The sequence below is a fragment of the Lactuca saligna genome, chromosome 4, assembly GCF_052625555.1.
Source record: "Lactuca saligna cultivar CGN05327 chromosome 4, ASM5262555v1, whole genome shotgun sequence".
Classification (NCBI taxonomy): Eukaryota; Viridiplantae; Streptophyta; class Magnoliopsida; order Asterales; family Asteraceae; genus Lactuca; species Lactuca saligna.
Genome location: NC_136420.1, coordinates 29,255,680 through 29,280,531, shown reverse-complemented (window position 1 = coordinate 29,280,531; position 24,852 = coordinate 29,255,680). Strand labels below are relative to the sequence as shown.

General features: G+C 33.5%; 1 protein-coding gene across 1 annotated transcript; it reads right to left on the bottom strand.

Moving 5' to 3' along the window:
- Nucleotides 1-6,680: 6,680 nt before the first annotated feature.
- On the bottom strand, nucleotides 6,681-7,112 carry LOC145039417 (uncharacterized). Its single transcript, XM_078987478.1, has one exon. It carries the CDS (start codon nucleotides 7,110-7,112, stop codon nucleotides 6,681-6,683), a length of 432 nt encoding a protein of 143 aa, XP_078843604.1.
- Nucleotides 7,113-24,852: the final 17,740 nt, after the last annotated feature.

Genomic DNA, 24,852 nt, shown 5'->3' with positions numbered 1-24,852 from the left:
GTCCATTCCCTTTTATCGATTCATATATCAAGATTTGCAGCCCTTAATTTAAGGTATGACTGCTTCTTCTTTCCCATTCTTTCACTCCACCTTCCTTCTTAACACACATTGTCGCTTTCCTCCTTCAAACCCTCAAAATTCTCATGCTTCAAGGGTTTTTGGTTATTGTCGTCGGACCTAATGATAGTTGTATCTCCGTTACACACTGTTCTGCTAGGATTCGTCATACCCACCGTCACCACCCTTCCTCTATCTACGCTCTCACCCTCCATTAAAATCGACCTTATTAGGTATGAATCTAATCTTCTTTCTCTCTTCCTCTATCTATAAGACTCTAAAAACTTTACCACAATAACTTTGTTTGATTTTTCGATTAATTTCAACTGTTTTTATTCTGTTTTGATTATGACGGGGCTTTATTTTTTTGTAGGGCTAATACAAAACAATGGAACATCTCGACAAAGTATTAGAGCCTTGTAGGAAGCTACCAGTGAGTATTATAAAGCAATTAGGTGTTAGAAATATGAAATTTTGCTGATTTTGAGTACGATTTAATAGAAATGGCAACTCAAGAGGGTCTCATGTTCGGACAAATTCTTGATATTAAACCCTGTGGATTTTTTTCAATGTTGATTTTGTTCAACTAGTAATTCCTTCTTCCTCCTCAATGAGGGCAGGTCTGAACGAGTTTTATATGGTCAGTGAATCATCTCTTATATTATCGTTACCTCATCTATCACTATTTTCTTATTGTAATTTGTTTGTGATTGAAAGATGATAGCAATGGTGTTTAGAGAGTTGTGCAAAACAGAGTCGTTGGCCTCATAAAATAAGGTAGCGTGACAAAGGGAAATACATACTAACTGTTTGACAAAACGCTTGAACCAAAATATCTACATCAGTTTGCAAATTTTTTTTTTTTATTTTTTTTTATTTTTTTTTATCATAAATTCATTGCTTTTCATTGTATCTAAATTTTTATATAAAGTTATAGTATTTAATTTTTCATTGTATCTAAACTTTTTATTTAAAATGTTCCTTCTTTCTTGTAGAACACCATATTGCCAACACAAGAATAAGACTTATACCGAATTGGTATTTATCAAATGGTTTTGCTACATTTCCAACTTTGCCAAATGTAGATGTGGTCAGTGATTCCCAAAGGATGGTAAGTATGTATTAACTTCTAGTATTTTTGTACAACTATATTTTTATTCTTACACAAATTTGGGCTCATTTTTCACGGATTTTATAAGAATCATATAAAAATACAAGCTCTTTTCTCAATAACAATGAGATGTTCATTGGCAATATGAAACTTTACCTTAGAGGGAAAAGAATAGATGAAAAAAGTTTTTTTTTTCTTATGAAAGTTGCTTGGTTTAGGAAGTTGAGGTGGGAAGATTTATTTCACGGTATATTTATTTTTCATTATCTTCAAATGGGTAATTTTTTTTATCACAATTCCATATAGATTGTTTCTTTTTTATTTTAGGATGTTCTTACATGACATGGTGATAATGGAGAATTGGTTGATAAAAAATGGAACTAAATAATGATTTAAATTTATTGTTGTTGTTGTTGTTGTTGTTTTTTTTTTTTTTTTAATGATTTTGTTTCCTTTTTGCTTGAAACTATCCAAAATACCCCCAACAGACACTTAGATTTTAATTACTTGGTTTATAGCAGTTTATTTTTTATCCGCTCTAAAAGTATTGGTTAATAACTTAATATTATGGCGTTAGTTAATGTTATTTGACATTTTTTTCCCGATAGTAGAAGATAATCTAAATTTTCTTCTTGTAGGAAGAATTAGTGGAAGGAATGCCAAGAAAGAAGCAATCATTTGATTTGTTGATTCTTTTCTTATGATGATGATGCAAAACAAGTTGTACTTTTTACTAGCTAATGATTTGATGTAAGTTAGCTATGTATTCCTTTGCAACTTTTCATGGGCTCTGTTATGCCTTAGTAAGTCTTGATGCTTAACAATGCAAAATGGGTTCATAAATAAATGTTTTTAACTTTTTTTTGTTATTTTTTGCTGTTAATTCTTTTTGTTCTATCTACACCTCTATTGATTAATTGATGTAAGCTCATTTAGCTTCTAGGAGTAAAACTAACTTCCTAAAGTATGTTAAAAAAGAGCATTACAACATACTTTCCAAGTAGCTATAGTCATCAGGTTCCTAAAATTTCATAATAAAATTATGATGGTGGAGTTTGGAACAAAGTGAAACTCCATTGCATTTCAAGAAATGTTACATGAAAGGAAATGGTGGTGTTTTCAATCAAAAGCATGATGTGTCGGATTAATAATAGGAAACATTTTTTTTAGATAAAACTATATTGGAAAAACCCAGTACTTAGACCAATGCTGAAATCAAAAGAAAATATACAATAATTTGGTGTGAATTTCATCTTGCAGTAATGGAGCATTTTGTTAGGTTTTTTCGTTGTATAGATACTTTTTCTATTGTAACCTTAAAAACGAATATAACATTCAATCATTGAAAAACAAACCATTTTTATTGATAAAATAATTTATATAATTTACATATATAGTTCGTGTTTTAATATCTTAATTGTGATAAATGGTCACTATGAAACAAATTTTCACAAAAATTTAGATAAAAATTTACAATTAATGTAAAATTTTCGCAACAATGTATTGTGATAACACTAATGGTTTTCCAAATCATCTATAGAAGTATTATACCTTATGTTAATATTTCCTTTATGCAACATATTCTATTAAATTATATATTTTAATTGATACGTATGAAAGTGTTGCATTCATATTTAAAAATTAAATATACAATATATAAACGTTTTAATTAATTATTTGCTATAAGTTTAATATACATTTATACATTATTATTTATGAAATAACTTTTTACGTATTATATTTTTAATAAACCATTTTAATAAATTTTTATAAATATTTGATTTTTCAGTATTATTTTTAATCATCAATATTAATTTTCTTTTTTACCCCGTGGTTTCCACGAGTTGTAACCTAGTTTATTATAATATGAATACGTAAATCAACAAGCTGGTGTGTACAATCATGCCAGCGCCTTCCCGCGATCCTAAGATGTACCTGAAACACATTTCACACAACACTATAAGCACAAAACTTAGTGAGTTCCCCAAAGTACCACACACAAGTAATTAGCTTCCCATGACTATATCTTGATAAGGACCTCCGGTCATGTGTCTCAGTGAAGACCATCCGGTCTCACGGCTCGGGTTGGACCCTCTAGTCCTGTATCTTAGTAAAAACCCTCCGGGCTCATGACTCAGTTGGACCCTCTGATCCTATCCCAATAAATTCACAGAATAATATATAACATAAATCACAAAGACAGAATGCAAAATATCACATCTCAGTATAAACACATAAGACCCTCCGGTCAGTAACACAAATATGACCCTCTTGTTGCACATTAATTACCACTCAGGTAAGTATAGTGAGAAGACTCACTGCGTAAGTAAAGCAAGTATGTCTCGCACTCAAACTGTCGGTCTAGACTCCGCCTACATATATCATAATCATATCTAATTAAAAATTTATAATAACAACTCCAAGGATGTTAAGCTAACTCCTTTACTAAATCTCAGAAAGGGTGAAAGACCATTTTACCCCTCCATGGTCTCTAAAGTCCATAACTTTACCAAACCCTAAAAAGTAAATGGAAGTCAACACTCAAGTCAACAGTCCCTGTTGACTCAACTCGTCGAGTACATCTATACGACTCGTCGAGTTCCTTCTGTTCTTAGAATACTAGGAAAATTCGAGTAAACTTGTCGAGTTATCTCACCAACTTGCCGAGTTGTCTCCTTCTTCTTCCAAGCTCTTCACTTTCAAGGAATGCACCAAAACACACACTCTTAGCCTTTCAAACTGTCACACCCTAGCCGTCGGCGGAAACACCGGACAGTGTAACGTCATTTCTCGTATCATAGTTATCAACTTCCTGAAAACACATGCAATTTAAAATACATCAACATAAAGTTGGTGAGTCCACAGGTTTTGACTCCATATAAAAATAATACATTTTCCAAGTTCAAAAGTATAGTTTTGAAAGTATTATTTTGAGTTTCCAACATTTAGTATATATATATCCTAGGTATAATGGTTTACTTACCAAATAAGTAGTTTACCTATAAGTCTCATATACTATGAATATAAGTGTTTGTAATTCCATACAAACGAAAGTTGCTACGTATTAATCTTATTTCAATTCTATACGAGTAAAACCGCTACGTATAAATCTATTTCAATTCTATACGAGTATGTGTGTTAGGAATAATTATCTACTTAATATACAAGTAGTATACGTACCAGTTTCTTGTACCTACAGTATAAGTGTTTGGGAAACTTATACTTAACATTAATACTTGTATAATGACAAAGTATAATGCTTCTAACAATTTGCTACCATGATACCGTAACCGCGGCTATATGACTAGTTTCAAACCTCTGCTTGATGCTACAAGTTTCGCATCTTGAGATAAGTTCCACACGCTTCATCACCGTCGGAACAATAAACAAACAAAAGGACATTTCATCACTCGCACACGGTTTTGTTGTAGCTAGCAACCATGAGTGGAGTTGTCAACCCGTATCTTATTCATACACGACTTCCTCGCTCACACGGAATTAACGGTTACAGGTCAAAGTATTTTCCCTAAGATTTCCAATCTTAGTTGATGAATACAATAGCTCATGTAGACTTGTCGACTTCTGTTAGTTCTAGTAGTAAAATCATATTCATGTCTAAAACCCTAAGTTATTAGACTATGCTTTTAACATTACTCCTAATATTTATAATACTTAGGTAGTACAAAAACTATAATTAGAATTAAAACCAGGTTTTATCTTGACATAAAACCAATAACAACAACATATAACATACCTGGTTTTATCTTGACATAAAACCAACAATAACAACATACTTATCAATTAACATATAGAAATTTCGAGTATAACTCTAGAACTGTATCACACATAACATATATATAGAATCCTAAGTATAACTCAAGATCTACATTAGTATACTACTATAACAATAACATGCTAACAACTTTATGATACTTGTATACTTTCAAATACGAAATAATTTTATCCTAGTTATTATAACAATCTACGTTGATACTGATATATACTATCATATAGACATAATAATAACATATATATAATATTTAGCATGCGTTTTATCCCGAAATATTAGAAAGTGGGGCCGTAAAACTCACCTTAGCAGCATGATTTTATGTAATCTAAGCAGAAACGGTCAGCGGTACGAGGTCGTCGGGGCTCGGGAAGCGAAACAGCTTCAGCAAAGGAGATAGGAGGAAGGAGATTAGGTGCAAGAATGTATGAGGTCGAACTTGCTATTTATAGGAAGATTTTTGGCCCTCATGATGTGAGAAATGATAGGCTCACGTCGTGAGTTATGGCAATAGTCATCCCGTAGCTTTAACACGTGTTTTCTAGCCTCGAATAGTGTCCTGCAGCGTCCTCATGTCGTGAGAAAACCTAGCTCACATCGTGAGCTTTTGGGTTATCGTTTCGTAGACTTCTAGTTGCAAAATGAGGTGGTTATACTCCTCACATCGTGAGTTTTTAGGCTCACGTTGTGAGTCCAGTCAGATTAGGGTTTCTGACACGTGTCGTGCACTCAGGAAGTTGTAAGTTCGGAAGGTCGTAACTTTTGCATACGAACTCTGTTTTTGACATTCTTTATATCCACGCGTAGGTATTTACATGCACTACAACTCTCATTTAGACTCAAGTAGCTAATTCTAAGCCTATTTTAAATTCCTTATGTTATAGAGATTTTATAGTGTTCGGTTTATCATAACTTCTTCATGCAAAGTCAGATTTAGATGTTCTCTATATTTTTGGAATCGTATAGACGTATACTTTTATTTATACCATAAAGTATGTGTGAAAGTTCATATTTATATTAGAATTATCATGAAATACATAGTGAGTTTACTTCATTACTAGTTTAACAAAATCACATCACATGATTGGCATAATCACATGTGATTGTTATTGACCTATTTTGACTAGTGTTACATTCTCCCCCCGTTGAAGTAAATTTCATCTTGAAATTTATTTTGTACCAGGTTCCACTATAGGGTCCTGGATATCTTCTCTGCTTCCTGTTACGAATGCCCTGCCACGACCTAACTTCCTTGACTCCTTAACTTTAGACATTCCTTCTTGATATGTCCAATTTCACCACACTCAAAACACACTCTTCCTCCATCATAGCCTGTTCCAATGTTTGTTCCTTGATTTTTTGTTGTAAGTGTTTTGCTCCTGTAGAAATTGGCGGTGTGTCCCATTTTCTTGCAGTGAGTGCATATAAAGCAGTTACCTAGATGGTGACGACTACACCGAGTGAATTTTGGAAGTTTTCCTTCATACCATCGTGGTTGTGTGGGTATTGCTATTGTAGCTACATAATTAGTTGCCACATCTTGTCTTTCATCAGATGATTGTATGGGATTCTTCCCATTAAATTTGCGCTTGTTCGTTCCAGATTCGGGAGACTCAGCTATAAATCCCACTTGGATTTGTGTGTTGGTTAGCTGATGAACTATACAATTTGCACTGTCGTATGTTGTAGGCTTCAATGCGATCACCATTCCTTTGATTTGCGATGCTAGACCCCAGATATATCACTCGATCTTCTTGTATTTTGGGTTACTAGTGCTGGACACATCACTGCAAGATCATTGAATCTAGCGGTATAAGCATTTATCTCTGAACCCTTCATGGTTAGGGTCCACAGTTCTTGTTCCAACTTATGTATTTCCTCCCTAGGACAATACTCCTCTTCTAGCATCCTCTTCAGCTCTTCCCATTGCATGGAATTGGCGGCATCAATACCCATTGTATTCACATGGCCGTTCCACCATGTAAGTGCTGCATCAGCGAAGGTACACGCAGCAAATCGTACCTTACATTCTTCAGGATAGAAGCTTATTTGAAAAACTGATTCTGTCTTTTCAATCCATTGGGTCAAGCTAACGACCCCTTCCGTTCCATGGAAGCTCTTAGGTTTGCAATTCATAAAATCCTTGTAGGTACACATTCTGGCGGTCCTTACATTGCATTAGTTTCTAACTCATCCTCTTGTGACATTAGCAAGAGTTGCATCGATTCTCTGAGCTATGATTTCTTCAAGTTCTGTTCAACTTATTGGAGGGTTTGTTTTTGGTGGTGGCGGTTGCGGTTGTTGTTTTTGCGGTTCTGGTCGTTGGTTTAGGTTTAGACGAGCGCTACTTCTTCTAGGCATTTTGTTTAGTTCCTATACATTTTAGATCACCAAGTGTTTAGTCTATCAAATATTACTCCCAATTTAAATAGCTCATATGATCTGATCATAATAAAATACAGTTGTACACCTACACCTAGTTGTGATAAGATCTATACACATATGAACTTTAGTTGGAATATCTGATCTAAATCCTTGAGATAAAAAACATTCCAGGTATTTAGGTGTATTCTCATCGCGGGTATGAGTCTTCATATATGACTCTATATTTGTTTGTTACTTCATGTCTAGATGATAAGGAACCGGCCAGTCAGGACAGTCGGTGGGTAGGATCATTTTAGCATATAGCCGTTCAGGAATTCAACAACCCAAATCGACATGTCTATCCTATCACCGCTCCCGTAAGTAGTCCTTCAGTAGAATAATTAATAATACTTTTTATTCTATGCTAAGAGATATACCTAAAGCTAAAAGAGTAAGCCCTAAACTATAGTCGTGCTTTCCTAAGAAAGTACTAATTCACTATAGTTAATAGCTCTGATACCAATCTATCACACCCCGATCGTCGGCGGAAACACCAGGCAGTGTAACTTCATTTCTCGTATCATGGTTATCATCTTCCTAAAAACACATGCAATTTAAAATATGTCAACATAAAGTTGGTGAGTCCACAGGTTTTGACTCCATATAAAAATAATACATTTTCCAAGTTTAAAAGTATAGTTTTGAATGTATTATTTTGAGTTTCCAACATTTAGTATATATATCCTAGGTATAATGGTTTACTTACCAAATAAGTAGTTTACCTATAAGTCTCATATACTATGAATATAAGTGTTTGTAATTCCATACAAACGAAAGTTGCTATGTATAAATCTTATTTCAATTCTATACGAGTAAAACCGCTACATATAAATCTATTTTAATTCTATACGAGTATGTGTGTTAGGTATAATTATCTACTTAATATACAAGTAGTATACCTACCAGTTGATGGTTTTTGTTCATAAGAACATCCTATGTGCTCATACAAACCCTAATGCTTGGATCTAGGTTTCTCTATTGTACATGCAAGTTATCCAAGACTAAAAACCCTAATTATAGCATACAAGTAATCATATTAACATAAGAATGGGTTTAAGACATTACCTTGATTGTTATGCAGCAATAACAATCCAATTCCTCCTTGTATTAACTTTAGAAAGCTTAGAGTCACAAATGTCACTCCTCTAATGGTTTACAAACACCAAGAGCAAGAGGATGAAGAGGAGATAGGATGGAGGCTGCCCTAAAACATGTGAAACCCTAGAAGGATGCTTACCCACGTTTTTGGGTCATAAGGGATCTATATATATTGGAGGCTATTAGGGTTATCTAACAAGGAAACCCTAAATTGGATGCTTAAGCCCTAAGCAACCAATAGATTCCTTTCCTTAAGGCCTTGAACGATTTCCTCATGGGCTTTCCCATAGAATTCGTCTACTCCTTAATATAAGGCAATTCATAGCCTAAATTGCAATTATCTCAAAATTATAATTCCAGTCCCTTAAGTTTAATTAATCTCTTTTAGTCACAAAACTAATTACCAATTAATTATTGACTAATATTAATTAAACAATATGATTTCTCCTTTAATATATTATTCTCATAATATATTAATAAATCATATTTAATCCTTTCTCTCCATAATTCATCCTATCAAGTTGCTTTGGTGAAAGCAACCCAAAAGGACCATGCACCATCGGGTCAAGTACATACCAAAATAGTTATGGACTTAGACACTAATCCAACACCAGTTTTGTGTACCTACAGTATAAGTGTATGAGAAACTTATACTTAACATTAATACTTGTATAGCGACAAATTATAATGCTTCTAACAATTTGCTACCATGATTTCGTAACCGCGGCTATATGAATAGTTTCAAACCTCTGCTTGATGCTACAAGTTTCGCATCTTGAGATAAGTTCCACACGCTTCATCAACGTCGGAACAATAAACAAACAAAAGGACATTTCATCACTCGCACATGGTTTTGTTGTAGCTAGCAACCACGAGTGGGGTTGTCAACCCGTATCTTATTCATACACGGCTTCCTCGCTCACACGGAATTAACGGTTACAGGTCAGAGTATTTTCCATAAGATTTCCAATCTTAGTTGATGAATACAATAGCTCATGTAGACTTGTCGAGATCCGTTAGTTCTAGTAGTAAAATCATATTCATGTCTAAAACCCTAAGTTATTAGACTATGCTTTTAACATTACTCCTAATATTTATAATACTTAGGTAGTACAACAGCTATAATTAGAATTAAAACCAGGTTTTATCTTGACATAAAACCAATAACAACAACATATAACATACCTGGTTTTATCTTGACATAAAACCAACAATAACAACATACTTATCAATTAACATATCAAACTTCCGAGTATAACTCTAGAACTATATCACACATAACATATATATAGAATCCTAAGTATAACTCAGGATATACATTAGTATACTACTATAAAAATAACATGCTAACAACTTTACGATGATTGTATACTTTCAAATACGAAATAACTATATCCTAGTTATTATAACGATCTACGTTGATATTGATATATACTATCATATAGACATAATAATAACATATATATAATATTTAGCATGCGTTTTCCCCGAAAATATTAGAAAGTGGGGCCGTAAAACTCACCTTAGCGGCATGATTTTATGTAATCTAAGCAGAAACGGTCAGCAGTACGAGGTCGCCTAGGCTCGGGAAGCGAAACAACTTCAGAAAAGGAGATAGGAGGAAGGAGACCAGGCGCAAGAATGGATGATGTCGAACTTGCTATTTATAGGAAGGTTTTTGGCCCTCATAACATGAGAAATGTGTTGGATTAATGTCTAAGTCCATAACTATAATTGGTAAGACTTGACCCGACCCGACATGGTCCATTTGGGTTGCATGGCATCATGCATTTGGATAAACTTTGATTCAATGCTCGCTTGCACTCACTCACCGAATCACACAAAACAATATGTTTTATAACACCAAGTTACTGGTGCGTTTACATATTATGAATGTGCAACCGATTTGCAAGATACAACTCACACATCTCGGTTTCAAGAATATATGATATTATCGTCTCGCCAATCACTCGTGATACAATTCATGGAGTGATCCAAGTGAGCATGGGTTCGATCCAATGCTCAAATTCATATTCATAAGCACTCATGAATGTTGCAGCAAACATTTTCTTATGTCTAATACTCTTTTAGACAATCCACACACCAATTTACGACATTCTTCATTCATACCTACTTCCAACATATGAATGACTGTGGCCCGTTCGAATAATTTGACTGTTCTTAACCAATTAAATTATTCAAGAAGTCAAAACATGCGAAGTGAAACATAAGAATAATAACAATCCCATATGGCCTCAACCCTTTGAGCATAAATAAAACACCTTTTATTTATCACCATATCGATTACTCATTATTTGTCATTTCGGGTAATCAACTTCTTACTTGAATTATTACACTTGTCCCATGCTCTTAGCATGCACACAATGTTTACCTATGGTTCTTACTTTGTGAAATAGATCAAATTGAACACATTTCCAATCATTCTCATTTCACAACCCCTAATCCATTTTATAAATGTAAGAATATCAATTCTTGCCACTTATAGAATATGCTGGATTCTAACATTTTATTCAACGATCCCTTTTGTAATATCACTTCACCAAAGTCACAAAGACTATTGCCAATGAAATTACAAAGTCCTCTATCGGAGATTGTTACAAGACAATTCCATAGATGTGATGTTTCTCACTCAAAGTACATTCCTTTGAACATCCTTTTGCATTAAAGTTTCTAATCTAGACATAGATTTTCAATATTCAATTCCCAATATGGACACGTTTACATATTTTCCATATGACAACTCATTCTTAATAGAATCTTATCTATTCATAATAATGTCGATATGGTCCATCCAATATGGAAACATTTCCATATTTTCCAATACTATACTTCCAACTACTCACAAGCGATCAATCCTCGGCGAACTTTGGATTGTCCTTTGATAGTTGTTTAATTATTTTGGTCAAAAACCGATTCTAGTCCTTTTTCCCTCTAAATGCACTAAACATTTGGAAAATTTTAGAATGGTCAAATATTATAGCATTTGCAATCGATCTTGTACCCGAAGCGTATGGGACACGATGCAAAATGTCTTACATAAAGATTTGATACTTTATCAATCTTTTGCCATAATGTTTTATTTGCTATGTTCTCAAAATTCGAATTGTGAAGAGGAATGCCGTAATCATAATCGAAATTTTAAGAACACACTATGTTCTTTTGACTAAATTTATTAACATTCCACAACCTAAGCCTTTAGATTTGAAATGAAGCATAATATTCTATCCCTTAATTATAGCAAAACAACTATTCCATCCTTACAACTTTGCAAAGAATGACTCTTGTTTTCTATAATTAATATTGCCAATTTGCAATACTTTCCTTAATAATCATACAATCATAACATTTATGCTCCCACTATCATGGTGATTATTATAAAACATAACACTTATGCTCCCACTAGCTTCGACATGTATTCATAAACATCTTAACTTTCAGAAAAAAATACCTATTGAATTTCTTAAGTCCATGTTTCTAATACTTAGTGCTTTGATAATCTTTTATCAAAGCTTCTTGAACTTATACACCTTTGCCTTAGATAGTTCATATGTGTGTCTAAACAATTAAGACTAATTGCCAAACCTCACAACTCAAATCATGGAAAGGGATACCGTAACCATAATCAAATTTGAGAATGCAATTTTACAATCACTATCTTTTTTAAAATCTTTCTTAGTGAAAGCATTTCCTCACAATCATTTTCATGAAGGAGGAAAACTTATGACACTTAGATTTAAACAGTGTATGTGTTCCTATCCATGTGAATTTGTTAAAACCAAAGTTGACAAATTCAAACTCATATGGACCGAACTTTCTTAATCTTGATTTCTTGCCTTATGGTAGCACAGCTGCCCACCACGTCTTCCAAGTAGTTAAGCAGCTCACCTTTCCTATCAAATATCAATATACCTTTCATTGATCAAGGTGCCTTGCCTTTTATGCGTTCAAAATGAGAACTCATATGCACAATTAACTCAATTGGAATGGCATAGAAAACAAAATAGTGTCAACACGATAGGTTGTAAACCTCAACTCGTGTGGTAGTGATGATCGATAAGGTTTATTTGATTTGTTCTTGAAACCTTTCAAGACCATTAAGACTCCCACTGACTCCTTGACATATAAGATTCTCTTGTCAATAACCATTTCTTGACAAAACAAATATTCAAGAGTTAGTGTAGTTTTTATCAAAACATAACACTTCATAAAATGGTCCTAGTTGGTCTTTGTCTTATCCAAGACATGACAACTTTCCACATTTGATGAATGTTAAAAACCTTCTTAATACTTGTCACTTATTGCCACAATCTTAACTTTAAGACTTGTTATTGGAACGAAGTATGATTGACTTTTTGATTTAACCATTTCTTCAATTCTTGATTCCTCTTCTTAGACATACAATTGTACTAAGACTCACTTAAAGGATCAATTGAGATACGGTTCTTAATCATTAAGACCTATCATAAAGCATAAAAGGTACTATCCCTTCTTCTAAGAAACTTTTATCTTTGTGCCTACTTGATTCTTCTTATTCGTTTTGCTATTGATTTAAACTTTTTCAATCAATTCAGAATTACACTTAATCTTATAAGTATAATCATATTTACTAAACTCTTAGTAGACCATGACGAATATCTTGTTACTCTTATGGTGGACTTTGACCAACACACGACTTTGTGTACTCGATCTCCTAGTCCTTCACTTGACACTTTGTCAATGAATTAGTCTAATTTTCAAATATAAAATTTCTCATTGTTCGTGCAACGAAGTTGCATGATTCCAAATTTCTATCCAATTGAAACTTGGGCGATGAGAAACTCTCCCTATTTGGTAAATTCTCGACTTTTCCATAAACACCATAAATAAGAATCATATCCATTTGTTGTAGAAATATGCAAACACCAATTTTCATAACGATTTCATTGCAAGGAAATAAACAAATAAATAAATAAGTCAAACGAAAATTTATTTTATTTATAAAAGCAGCGGAAAACATTTGTCCTTACAATGCAAAATCTATTGAAAACTATGTATTTCAAAAGGAAAATTTCTAACAACTCTATCATAACTATCTAAGCTCAAAATCTAATCTTCAAGTCCATGCGATCAAGATCCATTCCTTGTGATTAGATTCATATTGCTCTTTCACCAAGCTTCCTTTCTTTTCACCGATCCTGCAAAACATTCAAATGCAATCTTATCACATCATGTATTAAGAATCAATGAATCGGAACTTAACGGAGTTAGATAGTGGATTTTACCTAAAGTGCAGCCATACTCTATGACTCTCCCATCTTCTGGACTCTTCAGGTTCTTTGGGAAGACTTGTATCCAACGCCCTTTCTTTTGGCAGCAAACGCAGGTTGGTTCTCCTAGAACGTCCTCGAAAGCATGGTCGGTTGACTTTCCCAACAAATACGCTCCATTGCTTCGCCAAATCATTTCTGATTCAGCAACAATGAGCATGTAAGTTAGGTCAATGAGGTTGTCATCATGATCCATCATATAATACTTTCTTTTGAACTCATTATATGATTCTGGAAGTGACTGCAAAACCCAATTCACAGCCAACTCATCTGGGAATGACACACCCACCATTATCAACCTCTCAATGTGTGATTTCATTCCTGGAACGTGGGCACACATAGGTTTACCATCTTCATGTTTCATTTCCAATAGGGCTTTAGTGATATTGAACCTTTCAATTATTCGATCTTGTGGGTTAGGGAGAAGAATTGGAGGAGGTGGAGGAAGTGAAGCATGATTTCTTGTTCCTCGATCGAATCGTGGAATACCATCTTCATGTGGAATGCTTGTTCCACGGGATTTGGGAAGACCATAGTTGTCGAACTTAGACATCTACAAACCGGGAGAAACAAATTCAAGTTAGTTGGTTGATTGATACCTTAGTAAATCACCCAAATGAGATGCTAAGGCTAGGACCCAACACAATATTCTACAACTCGGGAGAGGGATGCCGTAACCCAAATTGCAGAACATATGAAGGTAAGTGAATGACGATTCACTAATTTCCATCATGAAAAACGAAAAAGAAATTTAAGTTTTAAATCTATGAAAAATCCTAGATCCTTTGAGATTCATTGAACTTTCAATGGCACGTTTAAATATTGATATGCCCCTTTAGTTTGTGACTGGGATGCCAAGGATCACAAAGCGGTTGTGAATAACCATGCAAATTTACATGGTGCCCTCACATGTTACAGTCACCTATTCGATGTGCCGGTAAACCACACACGCTCCACCGAACTATGACAAACATTGAGTCACCCTTTGCTACCTTTGCTTAGAACCATTTAGTGTGTCGGTAAACCACACACGCTCCACTAATGTCTTCGCAAGGGCACAAAGTGTAATTTCATGGAATTGCATCAATTCACTTTACCTAAGTCACTAAGATTGGGGATTTGTAAAACATTTAGTTACTTTTGTATTTCATTATACTTATAATGGAAGGTTTCGTCCTATAATACCCGTTCGGCTAACGACCCTCCACTAGTCAAGAGTGCGGTGGGTAAGAGTGGATACCCATTCAATCGCCATTTTATAGGCAATTTTCTTAAACACCCCTTATAGACCAGCTTCGTGAATGAGGCCTACTAATGGTAAGACTGACTTTTACTCATACATATATATATATATATATATATATATATATATAATGTTAGACTTTTAATGTTATATATAGTATAGGGTGTATTTTACACTTTGAAAACACTAGGTGGTCAATTAAATTGTAAACCAAAACTATTATGGATTTATTAAACCTCTTTTAATTATACTCCTTAATTAATTAATAAAACCATAAGGGTGTGATTTGAACTTTTTCAAAACAATACTAGGGTCTTAGAATTTAACATTCCTAATTAAACTTTTAATCAAGTTTTAAATTCCAAAACTTGAGGGCAAGTTTTGAAACATTTTTCAAAACATTAGGGTTTCAACTATTTAAATTTCAAAACAACAAAACTTTTGGGTTCAAATTTAAACTATAAAACCTAAAGGGGAAAATATGAAACTTTTCATAACAACAAGGGTCAAATAACAAATAATCTAAATTAACATTTAATCACATAATTATCCATATTTGATTTATTTAATGATTTCTTGCAAAACAATTTACCAATTTAATCAAAATAATTAATCAATTATCACATAAGGAAACAAATATTTTATTAATTGATAAATATCTTCAATTAGATCAATAATATACTCAAATATATCCAAAAAACGGATTTATATTGATCTAATATGATAAGGCAAGTATCCTCAAGTAAAAACAACAAGAAATCCCGTTTTTCCCTCTTTCTAACCAACTGACTTGTCGAGTCAGGCATGGACTCATCGAGTCAGCATGGACTCGGCAAGTTCAGCCCTCAGAATCCCAAAATTTCGATTTTTTTAAAGCTTGAACAAACAAACAAAGCATCAATACAATAGAAACCAATCATGGCTCTGATACCACTGATGGTTTTTGTTCATAAGATCATCCTATGTGCTCATACAAACCCTAATGCTTGGATCTAGGTTTCTCTATTGTACATGCAAGTTATCCAAGACTAAAAACCCTAATTATAGCATACAAGTAATCATATTAACATTAGAATGGGTTTAAGACATTACCTTGATTGTTATGCAGAAATAACAATCCAATTCCTCCTTGTATTAACTTTAGAAAGCTTAGAGTCACAAATGTCACTCCTCTAATGGTTCACAAACACCAAGAGTAAGAGGATGAAGAGGAGAGTGGATGGAGGTTTCCCTAAAACGTGTGAAACCCTAGAAGGATGCTTAGCCACGTTTTTAGGTCATAAGGGATCTATATATATATATATATATATATATATATATATATATATATATATATATATATATATATATATATATATATATATATATATATATATATATATATATATAGGAGGCTATTAGGGTTATCTAACAAGGAAACCCTAAATTGGATGCTTAAGCCCTAAGCAACCAATAGATTCCTTTCCTTAAGGCCTTGAACGATTTCCTCATGGGCTTTCCCATAGAATTCGTCTACTCCTTAATATAAGGCAATCCATAGCCCAAATTGCAATTATCTCATAATTACAGTTCCAGTCCCCTAAGTTTAATTAATCTCTTTTAGTCACAAAACTAATTACCAATTAATTATTGACTAATATTAATTAAACAATATGATTTCTCCTTTAATATATTATTCTCATAATATATTAATAAATCATATTTAATACTTTCTCTCCATAATTCATCCTATCAAGTTGCTTTGGTGAAGGCAACCCAAAAGGACCATGCACCATCGGGTCAAGTACATACCAAAATAGTTATGGACTTAGACACTAATCCAACACCAGTTTCTTGTACCTACAGTATAAGTGTATGGGACACTTATACTTAACATTAATACTTGTATAACGAGAAACTATAATGCTTGTAACAATTTGCTACCATGATTCCGTAACCGCGGCTGTATGAATAGTTTCAAACCTCTGCTTGATGCTACAAGTTTTGCATCTTGAGATAAGTTCCACACGCTTCATCAACGTCGAAACAATAAACAAAAAAAAGGACATTTCATCACTCGCACACGGTTTTGTTGTAGCTAGCAACCACGAGTGGGGTTGTCAACCCGTATCTTATTCATACACGGCTTCCTCGCTCACACATAATTAACGATTACAGGTCAGAGTATTTTCCCTAAGATTTCCAATCTTAGTTGATGAATACAATAGCTCATGTAGACTTTTCGAGTTCCGTTAGTTCTAGTAGTAAAATCATATTCATGTCTAAAACCCTAAGTTATTAGACTATGCTTTTAACATTACTCCTAATATTTATAATACTTAGGTAGTACAACAGCTATAATTAGAATTAAAACCAGGTTTTATCTTGACATAAAACCAATAACAACAACATATAACATACCTGGTTTTTTCTTGACATAAAACCAACAATAACAACATACTTATCAATTAACATATCTAACTTCCGAGTATAACTCTAGAACTATATCGCACATAACATATATATAGAATCCTAAGTATAACTCAGGATATACATTAGTATACTACTATAACAATAACATGCTAACAAATTTACGATAATTGTATACTTTCAAATACGAAATAACTATATCCTGGTCATTATAACTATCTACGTTGATACTGATATATACTATCATATAGACATAATAATAACATATATATAATATTTAGCATGCGTTTTCCCCCAAAATATTAGAAAGTGGGGCCATAAAGCTCACCTTCGCGGCATGATTTTATGTAATCTAAGCTGAAACAGTCAGCGGTAGGAAGTCGTCGAGGCTCGGGAAGCGAAACGACTTCAGCAAAGGAGATAGGAGGAAGGAGACCAGGTGCAAGAATGGCTGAGGTCGAACTTGCTATTTATAGGAAGGTTTTTGGCCCTCATGACATGAGAAATGTGTTGGATTAATGTCTAAGTCCATAACTATAATTGGTAAGACTTGACCTGACCCGACATGGTCCATTTGGGTTGCATGGAATCATGCATTTGGCTAGACTATAATGCGAGAAATAACACTTAAGGATGGTTAATATATTATAAGTTCTAATATATTAATAAGGTTATTTAATTAGTATTGATCAAGATTTAATTTGGAATTAATTAAGTGATCAAAAGGAGACTAATAAAATATATGGGTTGATTGTGTAAATCATTCATTCTTATATATGTGGGCTTGTGATCAAAGATTCCTTATGTTGGACTAAGTCCATGGGGTGACCCATGGATACTCCATGGAGGTTAAAATCCATGGAGCATAAGGAATGGGTAAAGTTATGAGTTACATGCTTTAACCCTAATCGCCACCATATAAAAGAATCCCATGGCTCAAGAAATCGTGCACTAGTGTGTGAATATGAGGGCTAGATGATTTCAAGGAGTGTTCCATTTCTATCAAGTAATTCCATGTGCATTTGGTGTTGTGTGAACCATTTGAGGTGTCACACTTGGGGCATTAGGCACTCAAGCTTCATGAAGACATTCTACATTGAAGAGGTATGTAATTCTAACTTGAGATATCCATATGAATCAAGGTTATTTTGCTAGTTAGGATGAATACCTTGGAAAGTTCATATTTGCATGTATAATAGAGAAAACATAGATCCAAGGTATTTAGGGTTGCATGTACATTAAACTCCATAAGTTATGGCATCCAAAAGTTTTTTTTTTTTTTTTTTTTTTTTTTTTTTTTTTTTTTTAATTATCTTGATCTTATGAGTTGATTTAGATTAATAGAAAATTATGTGATAATATGTTTTCAATCCATTTTAATCTATGAGTTGATTCTAAAATGTGTTTTTGTAACTTGTCCTCAAGTTACATTAAAAGTCACCTTTAAGTTTCTTAGAACTCATAAAAGTTGTCATAGGTTACAAAATTAGGAGTCTTGTTCTCATTAAATGGTTTTATGACTTCATAACTTGTCGTCAAGTTATGGAGGTTCAAGAGTCTCTTCATTAAATAATAATAAAAATGTGTAACCTTAATTAAATCCATAAGTTATGAATAAGGAAGAGTCACATTCTTTAATGGTTTAAAGTCTTCCATAACTTGTCCTCAAGTTATGGAACTTGAAGTGTTTTTGGATTAAAACTACTTTAAACACATAAGTTATGGAATTGAATAGTTTTGAATAGTTTCAAAACTTGCCCTCAAGTTTTGGAATTTGAAAAGTTTTCACTTATGAATACTTTAATTCCAAGTTAAGCCCTTAGAATTTTAAAAGTTAAAATTCAACCCTTATACTTTATAATATTATAAGTTAATAATATTTATATATATGTATAAGAGTAAAGTCACTCTTACCGTTAGTAGGCCTCATTCACGAAGCCGGTCTATAAGGGGGTATAAGGTTACTGCCTATAAAATGGCAGTTTAATGGGTGTCCACTCTCACCCACCGCTTCCTTGATCGGTGGAGGGTCATTTGCCGAATGGGTAGGACAAGGACTAGAATTCTCCTTTCATTAAAAGTATTAATGATAAATACTAAGTAACTAAGCATTTATAGATTCCTAATCTTAGTTACTTAGGAAAAATGTGAATAAGGTGCTAAGCCATGAAATTACACTTTGCACTTTGTTTAAGCCGTTAGTGGAGCTTGTGTGGTTAACCGGCACACTAACCTGGACTTAACAAGGTAGGAAAATGGTAACTTAATATGTATCATAGTGTCGGTGGAGCGTGTGTGGTTAAGCGGAACATCGATTAAGGGGTAAATATTAAGGGTACCAAGTATATTTGCATGGTTACTTCACACCTTGTTTTGTGATCCTCGACATCCCAGTCACAAAACCTGAAGGGCACACTTGAGATTGAAACATGCCATTGAACAGTTCAATGAATCTCAAAAGATCTAAGAGTTTCAAATCCAATTAAAAAACCTAATAAATTTATTTCGTTTTTTCATGGTGGAAATTGGTGAATCGTCATTCACCTACCTTCAAATATTCTATAGCTTGGATTACGACATCCCTCTTCCAAGTTATAAAATCGTTTGTTGGCTCCTAGCTTTAATATTTCATATTGGGTGTTATATTAAGGACTTTAAATCAACTATCTTGAATATCTCCCAAAAGATGTCTAGTTCAGACATCTATGATCTTCCCAAATCTCTTGGAACTTCACTTCCTCCACCTCCTCCAATTATTCTCCCTAACACACAAGTTCAAGGTCACTCAAGCCCTTATGGCAGAAAAGGTCTATGTGTGCTCACATCTTGGAGATGAAGTCACATATTGACAAGCCGGGAGAGTTGGTTGTCAAAGTCTTAAGAAAGTTGGATGTTCATTCACTTTCTAAGTCACATAGTGAGTTACCTTTGGGACTACTATGAAATAGACTATGACATGACCCTTAATGATCTTATCTATTTGCTTGGTACTGCTGAATCAACAATGATTTGAAGCTTTGGTAAAGCAAATTTGATTAGAAGATCAACTTCCCAAACTTCCATGGACATTGAAAATGGTACATGGTTAGGGGCGTTGGTTGCGAAGTTGCCAAATTTACCTAAATGATCATAAGGTTGTAAAGTCAATAACTTTGACTCTACTTCAGGTAAAGTCCACTATCTAACTCTGTTAAGTTTCTATTCTGAAATTCTTGTAACATGATGTGACTGGGTCACATGTTGATGTTGTAAGAATCAAAGAAAAGTGAAGAAACTTACAGAAAGAGTATGCTAAATCTGATCGCGTAGATGGATTTCTATTGCATAGTTTGAAGATTGGATTCTTGAGCTACTTCTTAGGAGTTATGATTTATTTCTTAGGAATAGATAACAACAAAGTTTTCATGTGCTTTTGCACCGTAAGGATAGTTTTCCCGCAAAGTTTTTAAAATAAAAGAAAAAAAAAACATTTTGATTTTATTTATTTTAAAATATCCTTGCATTGACATTTATGGAAACTTGATGTTTGTATTCTTCTAGCAATAATGGAAATATGAAATTGATTCTTTCATTTGTGGTAATGTCTAAATTTACCAAATAAGAAAAGATCCTCATCACCCAAGTTTCAATTGGACCGAAACTTGGAATCATGCAAGTTGTATAGCATGATGAATGAGAAATTTTCATCTTTGGAAAATTAAGACTAGTTCCTTATTCACATGTATATGTGCATCAAGTGAAGGACTAAGGGATCAAGTACACATTCTTGTGCACTGGCCAAAGTCCACCAAAAAAGATGGATAAGACTATTCGTCATGATTTACTAAGTCTAGTAAGTATGGTTATACTTACATGCCTAAGTATAATTCTGAAGCATTGAAAATATTTTAGTGTATGGCAGAATGAATGAGAAGAATCAAATTAGGCAGAAGGATAAAAGTTTCTCAAATCTAAAAAGATGGGAGAGTACTTTAGTATCATGTTATATGATCATCTTAATGATTAAGAGACCTTATCACAATTCATCCTCTAAAAGCATTCTGATAGCTAAGAAGAGAAGCTATGAATTGTTGAAGTGGTTAAATCAAGAAGATGATTCATACTTCGTTCCAAAAACAATTCTTTGAGTTATACTCTAAGATTGTAACTTGAGTGAAATATCTTAAAGAAAGGTTTAAAACACTTGTCAAATGTAAGAGTAAACGTTTTTTTTTACTCTTGTACATTTGAAATTGGTAAGTTGTGATGTTTTGGACAAAACAAAGACCAACTAATGCCAATTGCGTGAAGTGTTTGTCTTGATTAGAATCCGCACTATCTCTTAGATGGTTGACAAGGGATTCTTATATGTCATGAGGTCAGTGGGAGTCTTAAAGGTCTCAAGAACTAATTAAGAATAAAACCTAAAGTTCTTCACTAGCACACGACTTGAGGTTTATAACCTATTGTGTTGACATGTTATGTGCCCATTCCATTTAAAGTTGGCTTTGCATATGAGTTCTTAGAGCTCTCAATTGGTTGCACAATAACTTGGAAGCATTGGTAGGTCCTTGAGCTGCCAGATGGCAAGTAATTAAGATTGAGTTCAGTCCATATGAGTTTTGATTTGTCATCATCCTTGTATTGTGACTATGGTTTTGACAATTTACATGGATAAGAACAAATACACCATTAACTCTAAGTTTCACAAGGTTTCTCTCCGATTCAGGAAAATGATGGTGAGGAAACACTTTCACTAAGTAGATTTTAGCTAGATAGCAATTGAGATATTTGCATTCTCAAAGTCGTTAGTGGAGCGTGTGTGGTTTACCGGCACACTAACATGGACTTGTGAGAAGTGGCAACGGTCTAAAAAATTGAGATTGTGATTATGACATCCCTTTTCATAGTTCTTAAATTGTTTAGACACACTTATGAGCTATCTAAGATAAGGTGTATGATACTGATAAAGTTTTATCAAAGCAATCTAGTATCAAAAATCTGAACTTTGGTAAGAAAGTCAATAAAGTATTGTTTTTCTAGAAGTCCAGCTGATTTCTGAGTACATGTCAAAGCTAGTAGGAGCATAAGTGTTATGCTAATAATCATCATGTTAATGGGAGCATGATAATTATGATAAGTATTGCAAGTTAGCAATGTTAATTATAGAAAACAAAAGGTTTCAATTGGTAAAGCGTTGTTTTGCTATAATTAAGGAAGAGGAAATTTTACTTCATTTCAATTCTAAAAACTTAGATTGAGATTTTAATCAAATTTAGTCAGGAATATATATGAATTTCATAAGGAAATTCTATATATTGGTTCATTATTTGCATTCTAAAATTTGATTATGATTACAAAATCTCTTTTCATAATCTGAATTATGAGAACTTGGCAAATAGATATGGAAATATTATAGCAAAAGACTGGTTTAGTCTTTATGTGACACATCATGAATCGTGTCCCATATGCTTCAGATATAGGATCGATTACATGTGCTATATTCATCCTTTCTAAAATTTTCCAAATGCCTGGTGCATTAAGAATGGAAAAGGTCTAGAACTAGATGTGACTAAAACGATTAAACAATTGTCGAGGATAATCTAAGGGTTACTAAAGATTGGTTGCTCAGGGATAGTTGGAAGTATAATGATAATTGTTGGAAGGACCATATTGACATATTTTGAAAAAAGGAAACTCTTGTTCAGAAGTGATAGTCAAAAGGGGAATGTGGAAATGATCCCATTGGTGGAAGTTGTTCAATAAATATGTGTAAGATTAGGAAACTTAATGCAAGAAGGATGTTTCCAAGGAGTTGATCTCCTTTGGAATGCTCTGTAATGTTTGTTGTCAAGTCTTTGTGACTTTGTGCATAATCATTACAACATAATCATTGCATATAAGTTTAGAATCTAACAGATTTCGGTAAAATGGCATGAATTTGGAATTCCTGCATTGCCATAAGAATTCGGGAGTGTGAAATTAGAATCATTGAAAGTTTGGTCAATTGGTTTATTTCACAAAGTAAGGATCTTAGACAAACATAGAATGCATACTTGGTGTATGGCAAAGCTATTATTTAGAAAAACATGGTGTACATGCTCGGAGCATGGGACAACTATTGTTTTAATTCAAGAATAAAGTTGATAACTGAAACAGTATGCAATGAATAACGTGTAATCATATAGTGATAAATAAAAGGTGTTTTATTTATGTTCTTAGGTTTTGATACCATATTAGATCCAATTATTCTTGTGTTTCATTTTGCATGTTTTGACTTCCAGAATAAACTAGGTTATTCTTCCAGAATGATAAAATTATTCAAACCATCCACAGTCGGTCATATGTTGGAAGTAGATATGAATCAAGACCGTCATGGGTTGGCTTGTAGAGGTCCAAGTTGGTGGACAAAGTTGTGCTACAACACTCATGAGTGCTCATAAGTTATGAGTATTGGATTCAACTCGCGCTCATTGGAATCACTTCATGGATTTTATCACGAGTGATCATGAAACGATAATATCTTATATTCTTCAAACCTAGAGATATGAGTTGTTACTATGAGTTGGTTGTACATTGATTGCACGAAAACGCATTGGGTAACTTGATGTTATAAAACGTGCCTTTGTGTATGATTCAACAAGTAGTAGAACAAGCCATATGAGTCGAAGTTTATCCATTCCTTTTACCTTTGGGATAAAAGTGATATCTGTGGGCCCCTTGATGATTTAATGATCATACATGTGAGTGCTTGGCCAAGCCAGGACTGATTTGATTTGTTCAATCAGTCAGTCATCATGAATCGAAAATCAGGAAACAACAAATGGACAGAGAGAATGATTTGTAATCCATGTCTCAGTCCATATGATATCTAGAATGGAGGAATATATGATCCCTTATCTAATGGACAAGTCATTAACAAAGGTCAGAGTTCATCGACAAGGTCAGAGTTCGATAGAAGCTTTTGAGAGCTACGATTTCCAGTCGGTTCTTGAAGTCATACGCAATAATAGTTTTAGACTTATCCAAGTGGGAGACTGTTGGATTAATGTCTAAGTCCATAACTATAATTGGTAAGACTTGACCCGACCCGGCATGGTCCATTTGGGTTGCATGACATCATGCATTTGGATAGACTATAATAAGTGAAATAACACTTAAGGATGGTTAATATATTGAAAGTTATAATATATTAATAAGGTTATTTAATTAGTATTGATCAAGAATTAATTTGGAATTAATTAAGTGATCAAAAGGAGACTAATTAAATATATGGGTTGATTGTGTAAATCATTCATTCTTATATATGTGGGCTTGTGATCAAAGATTCCTTATGTTGGACTAAGTCCATTGGGTGACCCATGGATACTCCATGGAGGTTAAAATCCATGGAGCATAAGGAATGGGTAAAGTTATG

Coding starts and splice junctions, on each gene's coding strand:
- LOC145039417 (XM_078987478.1), bottom strand. CDS start 7,112: ATGTGTACCTACAAGGATTTTATGAATTGCAAACCTAAGAGCTTCCAT.